The 14,807-nt window shown below is 48.2% G+C and overlaps 2 protein-coding genes across 2 annotated transcripts in view; one reads left to right on the top strand and one right to left on the bottom strand.

Annotated features, from left to right (window-relative positions):
• Nucleotides 1-9,366: 9,366 nt before the first annotated feature.
• On the bottom strand, nucleotides 9,367-13,091 carry TBCC (tubulin folding cofactor C). The gene has a single exon (XM_073339028.1). The coding sequence runs from the start codon at nucleotides 12,432-12,434 to the stop codon at nucleotides 11,247-11,249; it is 1,188 nt and encodes a 395-aa protein (XP_073195129.1). The 5' UTR covers nucleotides 12,435-13,091; the 3' UTR covers nucleotides 9,367-11,246.
• BICRAL (BICRA like chromatin remodeling complex associated protein) overlaps nucleotides 11,305-14,807 on the top strand; it is a 79,426-nt gene continuing 75,923 nt past the window's right edge. Inside the window, exon 1 of the mRNA XM_073339020.1 lies at nucleotides 11,305-12,552. The gene's annotated coding sequence lies outside the window, so the exon portion shown is untranslated. The remainder of the gene's footprint in view (nucleotides 12,553-14,807) is intronic.

Raw genomic sequence — 14,807 nt, forward strand, 5'->3', positions numbered from 1 at the left:
TGTGCGCTCCACAATATCTGTGAGAGTAAGGGGGAGACGTTTATGGCGGGGTGGGAGGTTGAGGCAAATTGCCTGGCTGCTGGTTACGCACAGCCAGACACCAGGGCGGTTAGAAGAGCACAGGAGGGCGCGGTACGCATCAGAGAAGCTTTGAAAACCAGTTTCATGACTGGCCAGGCTACGGTGTGAAAGTTCTGTTTGTTTCTCCTTGATGAAACTCCCCGCCCCTTGGTTCACTCTACTTCCCTGTAAGCTAACCACCCTCCCCTCCTCCCTTCGATCACCGCTTGCAGAGGCAATAAAGTCATTGTTGCCTCACATTCATACATTCTTTATTCATTCATCGCACAAATAGGGGGATGACTACCAAGGTAGCCCAGGAGGGGTGGTGGAGGAGGGAAGGAAAATGTCACACAGCACTTTAAGAGTTTACAACTTTAAAATTTATTGAATGCCAGCCTTCTGTTTTTTGGGCAATCCTCTGTGGTGGAGTGGCTGGTTGGCCAGAGGTCCCCCCACCGCGTTCTTGGGCGTCTGGGTATGGAGGCTATGGAACTTGGGGAGGAGGGCGGTTGGTTACACAGGGGCTGTAGTGGCAGTCTGTGCTCCAGCTGCCTTTGCTGCAGCTCAACCATACACTGGAGCATACTGGTTTGATCCTCCAGCAGCCTCAGCATTGAATCCTGCCTCCTCTCATCATGCTGCCGCCACATTTGAGCCTCATCCCTGTCTTCAGCCCACCACTTACTCTCTTCCACCTCTCCTCCTGGTCATTTTATGCTTTTCTGCACTCTGACGTTATTTGCCTCCATGCATTTGTCTGTGCTCTGTCAGTGTGGGAGGACAGCATGAGCTCAGAGAACATTTCATCACAAGTGCATTTTTTTTTCTTTCTAATCTTCACTAGCCTCTGGGAAGGAGAAGATCCTGTGATCATTGAAACACATGCAGCTGGTGGAGAAAAAAAAGGGACAGCGGTATTTAAAAAGACACATTTTATAAAACAGTGGCTACAGTCTTTCAGGGTAAACCTTGCTGTTAACATTACATACATAGCACATGTGCTTTCGTTACAAGGTTGCATTTTGCCTCACCCCAGCACGTGGCTACCCCCTCAACCCTCCCCATGGCTAACAGCGGGGAACATTTCTGTTCAGCCACAGGCAAACAGCCCAGCAGGAACGTGTCCCCTGAAGAAAAGCACCCTATTTCAACCAGGTGACCATGAATGATATCTCACTCTCCTGAGGATAACACAGAGAGATAAAGAATGGATGTTGTTTGAACGCCAGCAAACATACACTGCAATGCTTTGTTGTACAATGATTCCCGAGTATGTGTTACTGGCCTGGAGTGGTAAGGTGTCCTACCATGCAGGACGCAATAAGGCTGCCCTCCCCAGAAACCTTTTGCAAAGGCTTTGGGAGTACATCCAGGAGAGCCACGAATGCCAGGGCAAATTAATCCTTTCACATGCTTGCTTTTAAACCATGTATAGCATTTTAAAAGGTACACTCACCGGAGGTCCCTTCTCCGCCTGCCGGGTCCAGGAGGCAGCCTTGGGTGGGTTTGGGGGGTACTGGCTCCAGGTCCAGGGTGAGAAACAGTTCCTGGCTGTCGGGAAAACCGGTTTCTCCGCTTGCTTGCTGTGAGCTATCTACAACCTCCTCCTCCTCCTCATCTTCTTCGTCCCCAAAACCTGCTTCCATGTTGCCTCCATCTCCATTGAAGGAGTCAAACAACACGGCTGGGGTAGTGGTGGCTGAACCCCCTAAAATGGCATGCAGCTCATCATAGAAGCGGCATGTTTGGGGCTCTGACCCAGAGCGGCCATTTGCCTCTTTGGTTTTCTGGTAGGCTTGCCTCAGCTCCTTAGGTTTCATGCAGCACTGCTTCGGGTCCCTGTTATGGCCTCTGTCCTTCATGCTCTGGGAGGTTTTGGCATTTCGAAAACTGGAATGGAGTTCTGATAGCACAGATTCCTCTCCCCATACAGTGATCAGATCCCATACCTCCCATTCAGTCCAGAGCGGTCACAATGGAGCACTCTGGGATAGCTCCCAGAGGCCAATACTGTCAAATTGTGTCCACAGTACCCCAAATTCGACCTGGCAAGGCCGATTTAAGCGCTAATCCACTTGTCAGGGGTGGAGTAAGGAAATCGATTTTAAGAGCCCTTTAAGTCGAAATAAAGGGCTTCATCATGTGGACGGGTGCTGGTTTACATCGATTTAACGCTGCTAAATTTGACCTAAAGTCCTAGTGTAGACCAGGGCTAAAATAGAGCTCTTCTCCCTCCGCCCCTCTAAATGGTGGCCAAAAGAACAGGTAAACAGAACTGTGATGCTCCCAATTTCTGAGGAGGAAAGCACAGATCATCTGACCTATGTGCATCCTCTAGTGGCTGACAACAGAATGGCTAAAAAGAAAAACAGTGTAATGAGAAGGCTGTTCCACTCATCAGATCTATTAGCACAGAGTGAGTCTCTTTAAAAAAAATTAAGTGTAAAATATAATAAGAACAAAACCACTCAAACCAGAAGCCTACATGTGAAGAGTCTGGTATTGTACAGTAAGACGGGAGTCATTCTGTTTCCATTTGAAAGTACAGGAAATCAGAGATTATCTCAAATTGTGAGGAGCGTTACATTAGTAATTGTAACTACTGCTAAATTATCCCAAGCTTTTTTAAAAACTAGAACGTTCCTTACAAACTCTAATGACCATTGCTTTGAAAAGGGGGAGTGTAGCGAGGCAGTGTGGCTCCCCGCCGCCCCGGAGAGGGTCGAGCCCTTCCAGACACCAAAGTGGGTGGAGCTAGGAAGCTCTGAGCCCGCCCCTCAGAGGGACAGGCGGGCGACCCAGAAGTAGAAAAGTGCAACCGGGAAGTATAAAGTTGGGCCCTCAGAGCTCACTAGAGGACCAGCTGCCAGGGAGGCTAGATGCAGGCAGCCTAGTCTGCAACTGGGAAAACTCCATGGCCCCAGGTCCATGCCAAGACAGCTAGGCTAGGCTATCCAGGGGAGTTACCGGACTTGCCGCTTGTCCACTGCCCCGAGGAACCCATGGTGCTGGACCCCCCTGGAGAACACTGCCGTGATCCAGGTATCAGAAGGAGGGGAGTTAGGAAGTAGCCCGGGGACAGCCGACCTTAGTCTGGCTGTAACTCTGCCAGAACCCATGTCAGTGTGTTGTGGTCAGGATCCCCACTGACCCAGCAGTGGGTACTGAATTCTGCACCCTCTTCACTGTCTAGATGGATTTATGGTGGAGCCCAATGTAGAGCACACTGCAGTAACCTAATCTCAGAGAAAAAAGGGTATGTGTAAGGGGATATAATTTTTTTTTCCTGCCTGGCTAGTGTTGGCTGAGGGGGGAAGCGTTCTAAATATTGTGTGTTAGACTCCACCAGTCTTATGCACAGTGGATGATAGGTCCATCAGTAGCCATTAGCCATGATGGTCAGGAACACATCCCTATGCTCTGGGCGTCCCAAATCCTCTGTTTGCCAGCTGGAATGGGATGATAGGGGATGCATCACTTGATGATTGCCCTGTTCTAGTCATTTTCTCGGAAGCATCTGGCATCTGCCACTACTGGAAGACAGGATACTGGGATTAGATTGACCACTAGTCCCACCCAGTATGACCATTCTTATGTGTAGCACCTTATTCAATGCATAGTTCTATTGAGGCTACTATGGAGTAAATGTGGCAGACTCTGGCCCTGTAATTTTTAAGTGCTGTCTGTGGGCTTGTCTAGATGGGGAGTTTGTGCTTGGCAAGCTGGGGGTAAATCTACAGCACACTACCTGGCCACGTGGACCCTGCTTCTGTGCACTACGCATGGTAGCAGTATCACATAGCCAGTGGGCCACATGCTAGTGCACCTTAGATTTCCACCCCAGCTTGCAGTGGGATAATTCTGTCCAAACAAGGCCAGTATATTCATGTACCTGCTCATTTTTCCTAAATAAATAAGGCATTTGAATGAGTCAACTTTCATGTTAGTTTTCATGAAAAATAAGTTAACGGTTGACAGATGGAATAGTATTGTGTAGGGAGGAATAAGTTTTACAGTGCTGAAGTTTAAAACAGGTTATTAACCTATGCTTAAAATGTTTTATTAAACTTCTTTTCTCCCAACACATTCCACCTTTAAGAATCTTTGTGAAACCATAAAATGAACAATATTTATACCGTCATAATTACATCTCTTGTCATTTTCCATTTGATTTTGAAGAGACAACTGTTTTCTGACAGAGTATGGTAACTGCATTTTTGGCATCTCAGCTGGCATGCCCTCATTCATGCTGAAAGGTCCAGCATTGCAGCTCCCCTCCTTCTATGTCCATTAATGCTGCTTGGAATGCCAAAGGTCACAGTATAAGACAGTAGTGGGAAATGGTCCTTTTCCCGACTGGCTGAGCATGTTACCTTCAGGACAGAATGCTTTCTTCTGGGTCAGGAATGGCCAGGACTCAGTGCATGGCGGTGAGACAAGGCCATACTGCTCATAACACACTAACACAGTTGCTTGAACCCAAACACCCCTTCCACCAACACTCAAATCTCTCTACACTGCAATAGAACACCTGTGAATGGCCCTTGTCAGCAGGGCCCCAGAGCCCAGGCTGAATCTATATGGCTATACTGCAACTTTATAGCCCCACAGCCGGACCCCAAGTCAGCTGACACAGGCTAGCTATGAGTATTTTATTGCAGTGCAGACATACCCTCAGACTTGTGCTCAGATCCAGGGTCCTAGAACCCTTTGGTGGGTGGAGGGTTCAAGCTTGAGTGAAGCCGGGACCCAGGTTTCAAGCCCTATCGCTTTGCAGTATGGATGTAGCCCTCACCCATGACTCAGGTCCTGGGAGTCTGCCAAAAGTATCACACAATCCCATGGGCCAACTTCCTTTGTCGTCTCCATCCTGAGAATTGCCAATTGACTCCAGGAAAACAGAAGCAAGCCCCTTGTTGTAGTGCAGCACTCACCCAGTCAGAGTTTAACCCTGCCATTGTTTTCTGACCACAGAGCTGCAAACACATCTTCAGAGAAGCTTCTGTGTTTGTAATGAAGACTGACCAGAAGAAGCCCTTTGCAAAGGTCACTGCTTCATGGCTGTTTTGCTGGCCTCACACTAGAGTCACCAAAATGCAACTGGAGCACAGCCAGATTTTGGTGATTCTCTGGTGTGAGGCCAGCAAAATACTGGATTTTACTAAGAGTACTAGGAATGACCATACACACCAGCAAATAGCAAAGAAGCTGGCAGGGTTGGAAATTTATCAGATGGGTGACCAGTGCAGGGAGTGGATTAAGTGGCTCAAGACAGAATACTGGAAAAGCAGCGGCCAGAATGGCACATCAGGCCACTCACCAATATCATGTGTGTTTTAGGAAGAGTTTGACCAGCAGCTGGGTACTGTGCCGAGCATGAAGCCAATGGAGGTGCATGAGGTCCTGGTCAGCCAGGCTGGCAACCTGCCGGCCCCAGAATCCAGCATGGGGACTGATGGGAACCAACAGCAGGTGCCAAGTGAGGCCAGAAAAGTAACTTGCTGAAACTGGTCCCAAATGAGACTTTGCTGCGGGAGCAGCAGCCCATCCCGGGGCCTAAGCTCCTCTGGGGAGCTTTCTGATGCCCTCCTATTTCCCCCCCCCCCACCACCGCAAGGAACATCCCATTGCAGAAAACAGACAGAAAAGGGACAAAAGTTGGTCTGGGGCCTGCTATGTTTCTGGCTCCAAATGAATGTTTGTTAATATAGGAATGGAAGGGATTTCTATTCTACACACTAGTGCAGTGGTTATCAGGAGTCCCAGCTAGCAGCTAGTGGTAGATTGTATCAGGGGTGCTGGAACAATTTTTATAGTGGGTGTGCTGATGAGGAAACCATGTATTTGGTGTTTGTTATGACTACTTGAAGACAGGGGGTGCAGCAGCACCACTGAAGTGTATGACCGATTAGCTAATGACAGATTGTCGCATCGTCTGTCCATCCCCTCCCCCCCAGTATAGAGTTCAAAATGGTGACCAGAAAATGCAAACGGTAAAAATGCCTTGAAAGTGAATTTTTACTGGAAAGCTGCAGATTTTTGGCTAGGGCATTCCTATTTCTTAATAATAATTTTACTTTTCCATGCCTGTAAACATGCTGCTCTGTAACCACTCAATGGTGTAACAAACTGCCTGGAAACAGTGAGCTGGGGGTGGGGAGAAGGGAGGTGGAAATGTGTTCTATTTACAAATCTAGTCCCATAGGTGCCAACTCCATAGGTGCTTCAGGGCTAGAGAACCCAGAGGAAAAAAATTAGTGGATGCTAATTGCCACCAGCAACCAGCTCTCCCCTCCCACCCAGCACCTCCTGCCTCGCAGCAGCCCCACCCATCAACTCCTCCCCCTGTGCCTCCTGCCCACCATGATCAGCTGTTCTGCAGCATGCAGGAGGTGCTGGGAGTGGGAGGAGCGTGGACAGGGGGAGCTGGCAGAACGAAGTGGGAAGAGGTGGGGTGGGGTCTTGGGAGAAGGGGTGGGGACAGGGTCTGGGGCAGAGTGGGAGCAAGAAGAGGCAAGACAGGGGAGGGGGCTTGGGGGAAGAGGGTAGGTGGGAGGGAGCATGGCCTGGAGCAGAGCGCGAGGTTGAGCACTCCCAAGGCCAGAGGAAGCCAGCGCCTGTGTTTTACTATATTTCAGTTAAAGGTGGTCCATGAAGTCCTACAAGAGGGGTTTGAAATGTTGTCCACAAATGTGCCTGGCGGGGGCAGAAGAGGATGGCTGTGGTGTTCTGGGTGTTTGTATGCATCCATAACAGGCTAAGCCACGTGGAAGATCATGCAGCATCCTGTTGATTCCTCCATGAATTCTGACCCAACCCCAGGTGCTGCTAGCTGCAAACTTTTCCTGTATCTAGAACTCCAGATAGGCAGTTGTATTTCTGTGGAAGATATATTTTCCAGGGCCATCTCAGTAGCTAAGCAGCCCACTCCATTCATAGATGTGCTGTTCAGTCACTATACATTTGAATTCTCCAGTTGCATACAGTGCTGGTTTCTCACAGGCAGCTTGAAATAACATCTCCCTTTGCAAATTGGGCACAAGAACTGATGTCCTCCAAAATGTGGGAAGCCCAAAATGATAGAAAAATCTTTTGTAGCATGGCCATTGATGGCATCCCCCAACATGAGCTGTTCTGCAATTTTTTTTTTAAAAGCAGCTTTGATTTTTTTTTTAAAGTTACCATTGTCTCTGAATGTCTTTTGCTGCTATTAACCTGGCTGTATCCAGAGAGCTTCTGTGCTTGGAAGCATCCCTCTCACATGTACTGAAATTCAGTTTTGAAAAGTAACATTTTACATCTTTGAAATTCCACAATTCCTGCACAGAGCTCTTTGAAACAATAACCATCTTGTCCTATTCTAGCCCCTGGACCTCTATTGGCTGCAGTACCTCCACAGTTCGCCCACACTGCAGCAGAAGCCAGGGTCAACGTACCTTCACGGACTGTTCAAGAAGCATTTCTGTGATGAACTTATGGTCGAAGTTTTGGACAGGCCCACCGACAGTGGGCAGTCTAGTACCAAAGACAGAAGGACTTGTGGCTAGAGGAAAGGCTCAGGCTTGCTACACAGCTTGGGGATAGGGTTTCAGCACAGAAGCAAGCACTTGCTTAGCAGTTCCTGGAACAGAGATGATAGTTCTCAAAAAGGAGTACTTGCATCCAATGAAGTGAGCTGTAGCTCACGAAAGCTTATGCTCAAATAAATTGGTTAGTCTCTAAGGTGCCACAAGTCCTCCTTTTCTTTTTGCAAATACAGACTAGCACGGCTGTTACTCTGAAATCTGATGATAGCTCTGTCATTCTCCCTTAGCCAAACAGAACTGTTCAAGTGGCTATTATCACTAATGACTCCTGCTGTACCTACACCACAGTCTGAATCCCCTCCCTGGGATCTTGTTACGCAGTCCAGGAACAACTTGGACAACTCCATAGCTGGGTGTGCATGTCATCAAGCCCTCTGAACAGCTGGGCAGGGTAGCTGTGTCCTATGTAGTTCTCCATAGTGACCCCTTCCCTTATAGATACCTCCACCCTTACTGCCCTGATGCCAAGAATGCAGCCAACATGCGAAGAAGGGAAAAGAGAACAGGTGGCTAGTGGACATGAAGCAGTATGGAGTTTCTCTTTTACATGCACTTTGTTCAGGCACTTTTTATTTTTAAAAGGTTGTGGTGTTAATGCTATTTTGGTGTAGTAATGGCAGCAGGTCAGTGGTGAACTTTTCACACTGCACTGTGGATGCCAGGGCCCTGAATTCAAGTCCAGGGTAGAAAATTCTTAATCTAGGATTTACCAGTGTAGATATTCAGCCCTGAGTTCTCTAATTCTGGGTCTACTGACTTGAGTCCTACTAACACTGGGCTTACATTGCAACAGAAACATACCCTTTTTTCCCTATACAAGGCCTGAAGTATGGGTAATTGATGCTGGGGAAATAAGAGGGCACTTTGTTTCCTCACTCCTCTTTGTGGACACAAAGTAGCTCACAGTTATGCTAAAAGTTAAGTTACTGAAAAATAAGAATTTTTGTTGAAAGTATTTTGCATTATTCCCCCAATTCTAAGCTGTTTTACAGAAATTAAGGCATTTAATTTGATTTCAAGCTGCTCCTATATTGTTATATCCATGGGATACAGAAACTAAATTTTAACCTTTATATTTATATACACTATACCTGTCATTCAACATTAGTGCAGCTTCTTTAGATACAATACTGTTATTTGTTCAATTCCTTTACTTAGAGTAATTCCCAGGTAGGAAAAGAAGAAAAGATTTTACATAGCAGTAGATACAGCCTCTGGCAAGGGTGAGGGGCTGTGAGACTAACCATATCACTTTTATATTTATATATACACACACACTTCTTTGTATGAGTGATCTATTAGACTCAGGATAATGACCACTTCAAACTGAATTATGATGATTCATTTCTTACTGCAATTCTATATGTCCTAGACAGTGCAATCATTATGGCTAACCTTTAGACAGGGAATAGTAGTTTGTATTCAACTGCCTTACTAATTGTCTGAAAATTCTCTTCTGAAATTTTAAACTTTCCTCCATGATTAAAAGACCCAGAACTTTCTTAAGAGTGAAGCACTTTATGGAAGAGGACGCATTGAAAATGGGCAACTCACTTCAGTGATTTTTGAGACAGTGCCTACCACATATCTCCATATAACACCTAAATTTTAGTCTCTGTAACCCATCTTTAGTCTTTCCTCCCTTTGTTGATTACTCCTGGGGGAATTCTGCACCACTGATTCTTTATACACATAGAGCCTACAAAATAAAGCTACATTTGAGATGTGACATTTTATAATGTCCCTTTAAAGATACAATACATACAGACCCCTGAGAACTATTTTCTTGGAACATATTAGACTGCCAAAACAGTTTCAACATCAGCAGAAAATCAGACAAAAAAGGATTGAGTTAAATACAGTTGCTAAAGTACATTCATGGTATTATACCTGAAACTGTGAGTCTGAAGATGTAAATTAGTGTAAGAAACAAAACTGCAAAGTTGTGAAAATACCCCAACCCCATACAAGTTAAACTGTAAATGAGAGGGTAACAACTTTATTCTGGAAAAAAACAACAACACAGAATAGGTGACACTATATTTGTTCTTTAAAAACAGTCAGGTAGAGTACCTTCAAATAGATGCTGTCTTATCGTGATTATGAATGTGTTTGATGTTTTAAAACATTGCACTTCAGCCCAGAGAGCAGGGTTTGTTTTTTTCAGTAGGCAAGGCAGTGTTTATATTTATCTACACTAATATTTTAGAGTGGAAATGTTCTTAGGTGTAGGAATGTTACAATGAAATGACCTTTGAACAAGGCAGTTGTTTCAAATTTCCACACTCTATACCATCTGTCCTACTTGTAAACAGAGTGCTTTTAATGGCAGTTCCTGTATATAGTTTGGTGTTTTTTTTAAAAGGACAAAGGCTTGCAGACTGTTCCACATTGTGTAGCATTATGTACTTACATTAGAAGACAATGTGCTTTCTGAAAGTCTACTGCCACATCTTCACCATAATAGGTTTTGGTAAATAGCCTATGCAACTTGCCTATACAAAAAGTAAAGGCAGCAGTACAGACAGTAGAGCAAGAGTTTGTGGTTAAGATTCTTCCTCTCCTCCCCCCACCAAAAAACATTTCACAGCAATTCAACCCCTTTAGGCAAATGTACCAAATTACTAGAGCAAGACCCCTGTGGTACCAATCATCTATTGCATACCTTAAATATGTGCACTCTTAAGAAATTGTTTACACTACTTTTTACCTCATCAACAGATTAGCCATTACAAACATTAATTGCCAATCTGGATATTTCCTGAATAGCTATTTCAGGCTACAAACATTTGCCCTTTAGCACCCAGATTAGCATTTATGAAGGTATTTACCTTGAGTTAACTGGAGATCAAAACCTTGAGTGTAGGGTTAGTCTCCACCAGGAAAACAGGGAGGTCCTTACCTGTTGGCCAACATATCCTAAAAGCCTAGGCAGACAAGGCAAATTGTAGTTTTCATCCATGTTAACAGATCAAAGTAAATCCTAGGCCTGGTCTATGCTGAAAATTTAGGCTGACCTAGCTATATAGCTTAGGGGTGTGAATTCTACGTATCTCAGGAGAGTGAATTTAAGTCAACCTAAACCCCAGCGTAGACAGCACTAGGCTAATGGAAAAATTCCACCTCTCTGAAAAGCTTTTACCATATTACCAACCATGAAGAACAAACATTTTTTTCTAGACAGGGTCGCAGCTTGTAATAGGCTATAGAACTCTGGAGTCTGAGCATTGTATTTCCTGATCCACTGAAGTGTACATTACCATAAGGCAATTCAGATTTTATCTTGTTGAACAAAAAGTAGGCAACAGCATACCTCTATTTAGAGGCTCAACAGCATACAAATCACAGAAACCATAAAGAGTTGTCACAGGGATACTGCAGTGGTTACCAGCCTCTAGCATAGCACATCAATTTACAGCAGTTTAGAACAAGTAGTTTAATCCCACATTATAATTCAGCATTTGAAGACCCACAAACTGCTATTATGTTGTTTTAGAATAAATCAATGTTAGTTTTATTTGCAGCTCTGCTGGGACCTGCTGATCAGTTTCCTCTGCAGTCTCAGAGACGGGAAAGTGTTTCCTTTGCAGCCCCCATTCAGTCCCACTGGGTGATTCTCTCCTGCTCAGGGATCACGCTCCAGTTAGGCGAGGGCTCATCTCTGGCCAGCCAGTCAAAGTCATCCACCAAGTTCCAGTTATTCCTGCCTCTGTCCAGCCCGGAGGACTCGTAGTCGCCCTCGATGCCTGGGTAGCTCCAAGTGTAGGGGGCGAAGCGGACGCCGCTGCAGTCCTCCACCATAGCCCGGCTGGTCACCTGCATGTAGATCCGGGCGTCCCGGGTGCGGTGGGTGCGGAGCTGCTGGCAGGCCAGCGCCAGGAGGCAGTCGCTACACCCGTCCACCAGCACCGAGGTGGAGACGGGGCCACAGAGCACGGTGCAGCCCCGGCAGTCCCGCACCCGGAGCGTGTTGGGGTTGCCGCGGAGCAGCACCCGGCAGTCGGTCAGGTCGGCCAGGAGCACATCGCGCTGCAGCAGTTCCGAGGGGCCGAGCTCCAGCGTCTGGGCCTCGGCCCGGCTGAAGCCGCACAGCGGGGGGCCGCTCCCTTCGCCTTCCGCGGGCAGCTGGCCGGCCGGCGGGGCGGACTCCGAGGGCAGCTGGCCGGCCGGCGGGGGGGACTCCGAGGGCAGCTGGCCGGCCGGCGGGGGGGACTCCGAGGGCAGCTGGCCGGCCGGGGCAGGCGGCGGGGCGGACTCCGCCTCCTTCCTGCGGGCCCGGAAGGCGAATCGCTTCTTGGGCTGCAGCTGCTGGCGCCTGGCCGCCAAGGCCGCCTGGAGCCGACTCAGCGCCTCCTGCCCCTGCCGCACCTCGTACGGCGCCAGGAAGCGGACACTGTCGGTGAGGAGCTTCTGCAGCCCTTGCAGCCGGGCAGCCGCCTCCTCCAGCGACTCGGTCTGGCCCGCCGCATCCTCCTCCGCCTGGCCCGGGCCGGGCCCCAGCAGCGCCTCGATGGCCGCCCGCTCCCGGGAGAAGGCGGCCGCGAAGAACCCGCTCTGCTCCTCCTGCACCGCCTGGGCCGCCTTCTCCTGCCGCCGCCGCTCCGCTTCCCGCCGCCGCTCCGCTTCCCGCCGCTGCAGCCGCTCCGGCACCGCCGCCACCGCCCGCGGCCCCAGAGGGGCAACCCCGCCGCCGCCCGGAGCTGCCGGACCCCGCTCTGCTGCCGCCGCCGCCTCCATCTTCTCTCCCGTCCCGCCGCTCCGCCTCTCACTAAGCGGCCTGCTCATTGGCTGCCGGCACCCTGGGCTGGGTCCCCGCCCGCGATTGGCGGCCGGCCTTTAAGGCGGGGGGGATGGGCGGGGCCTCGTGTGTTTTTAAAGGGGCCGGCGCCTCTCTGCGGGACGGGTGAGTCTCCGCATTAGACGTGGCCGCCTGTGGGTTTGTTGTTATTGGGCTTCCGAAATTAGAGCCAGGCCGTAAATAACCCCGCGTGAGCCCCCCCTCCCCCGCCAGCGCGCGGGGCCGGTCCCCTGCTGAGCCCGGCGGAGGAGGCCGCGCGACCAGTAGCCGCAGGTGCGCGCGCTACTCGCCGGCCGCGCGGCGTGGCCCTGCTCCTCCGCTCAGCAGCCGCCTGCTCGCGGCTGGGCCAGGCACGGGGGCAGCCTCGGCTTCGCCCGTCAGGAGAGACCCCCCCGCGGGGGTGACGGAGCGTCGGCTCCCCCCTCTGACCGGTCCCTTCCCTCAGCGGGGTGCTGCGGTCCCCTAGCCGGGGCCTTCCTGCCTCGCTGCAGCAGCGTCAGCGCCCCCCCGGGCTGAGAGCAGCCGGAGGAGAGCGGGGCTGGGACGTGTCCCAGGAAAGGCTGGGGCTGCGCGTCAGGCGCGGGCCGGGGTAACCCCACAGCAGGAGCAATAAGGGGCCAGAGCCGAAATAACCCTGATCCCCTCTCCCCTGCCATGACGACCCTTCCCCTCCCCCCCCCCTCCGCGGCCTGTTCCCTCTGCAGAGCCTCTTCCGGTCGCCTGTCCGGTCGCTTTGAAGATGGGCTGCAGGGAGGTTTTCGTCCCGCTCCCTGTTTTCTTCCTTCCGTGACTTCTTGTAAATAATTTGCAGTCTGGGGTGTTGTCGCGACTAGAATGTATTTGACGTTCAAAATAAAGTCTGGCCTAAGCGAGTGATGGCTGCCCACTGAATTATGTTATTTTTATTGTGAATTTCTGTGTATTGTGAATGTCTTGGCCCAATAGACTACAAAGAGGAAGACCTGGGCTGTGCCCCTGAAGGAACTTACAAAATAAATGGACAGGTATTAAAAGTACTATCAAAATTAAGACCGAGTACACTGGATACCTAGGGCTTAAGGAGGCTCCAGTATCAAAGTGGTATAGATAAGACAAACATTTGTAGTACTTCCTGTACTAAATTTCATTTGGTGTAGCTATGTGATGCTGGCTGATGGCACTGCACATGCTCCTCAGAACTATTATCAGGGATCGAGTGACCTTTTTCAAAAAGTCAAATTTGCAAATGGAGTATTTGGAGGCACAAATAAACAGGGATCTAAGTAGCTGTTTATAGGTGCAAATGCTCAGTTTGACTGCACCATTGCAGTTGTGTTTTTCATGATTGTGCATCTCACTTCTTGTCTCTCTGTTTTATCCCGAAGGGAAGGGTACAGGTGAAAGGTGTGCATGTGGGTCCTAATGTGTTTAGAGGTAGGAAGCTGTTGCAAAAATATAGAACTACCAAGGATTTCTCTCACTCTGTTATTCTTTTTACTCTGTTTCTTAAATTTATTTTACAGTCAAGGCATATTTTTGAAGTATGTTTGTTGCTGAAGCTACAGAAATAAAGTAAGCTTGCTGGCTTCACAGTAGAAATACAGTCAGCTGTCGCTGTGAATTGGCAATTCTCAGCAGAACATATATTTTTTGGTTAAACTGATGTTCTGTATCACAAAGGAAGTTTATATAGTACGAGGAAGATTGCTTTATAAAAAAATAAATCTTAACACCTGTTCAGTTCTACCACTTGCCATCTTCCTCCTTGAATGTAGAAAATGCATAAAATATAAACAATTATAAAATCCCCCCCAACAACCTCAGAAACAATCCATTAAAATGAAAATGTGAAATACTCAGAGAAAGTGGTCTGGGTTTGATATCTTTTATTTGGAAAATAATCTGTTTTTTGTCTGCTATAACAGATTGCCTGTCACAGTTAGGAGTGGGCATTGAATCTGACTGACTTTGCAAGCTATAATATTTTGTTTATTGGAGAGACTGGGTTTGATTTTTGTGTCAAAAGTAAAATTACAGCATTAGCGACTAAGGAGTATCTGGACGGGACCTTGCATGTATTAAAGACAATCCATTTTGGACCCTGAAGGAAGAGGCAGTAAAGAAGGAAGGCAGTGAAATGCCCTTCTTTCTTGTTTTGCAAAAGCTTAAGTTTTGAAGGGTTCTGCATTGCAATGGAGAGGGGGTATTGGTGGAATAACTTTGATGTTATGATTTAAAAATTGAAGGATGAATGTTTGTCTAGTAAGATAAGTACTTCTCAGCAGGTTTGTAAGCGTGAGGCGAAAGTAACACAGTAATTGCAGTGGAGTCATATTGCTTTCTTGTAATTGATTTCCAGCATACCAGAGGTAATAGTCTAT

This window comes from Lepidochelys kempii, chromosome 3 (assembly GCF_965140265.1).
Source record: "Lepidochelys kempii isolate rLepKem1 chromosome 3, rLepKem1.hap2, whole genome shotgun sequence".
NCBI classification, from domain to species: Eukaryota; Metazoa; Chordata; order Testudines; family Cheloniidae; genus Lepidochelys; species Lepidochelys kempii.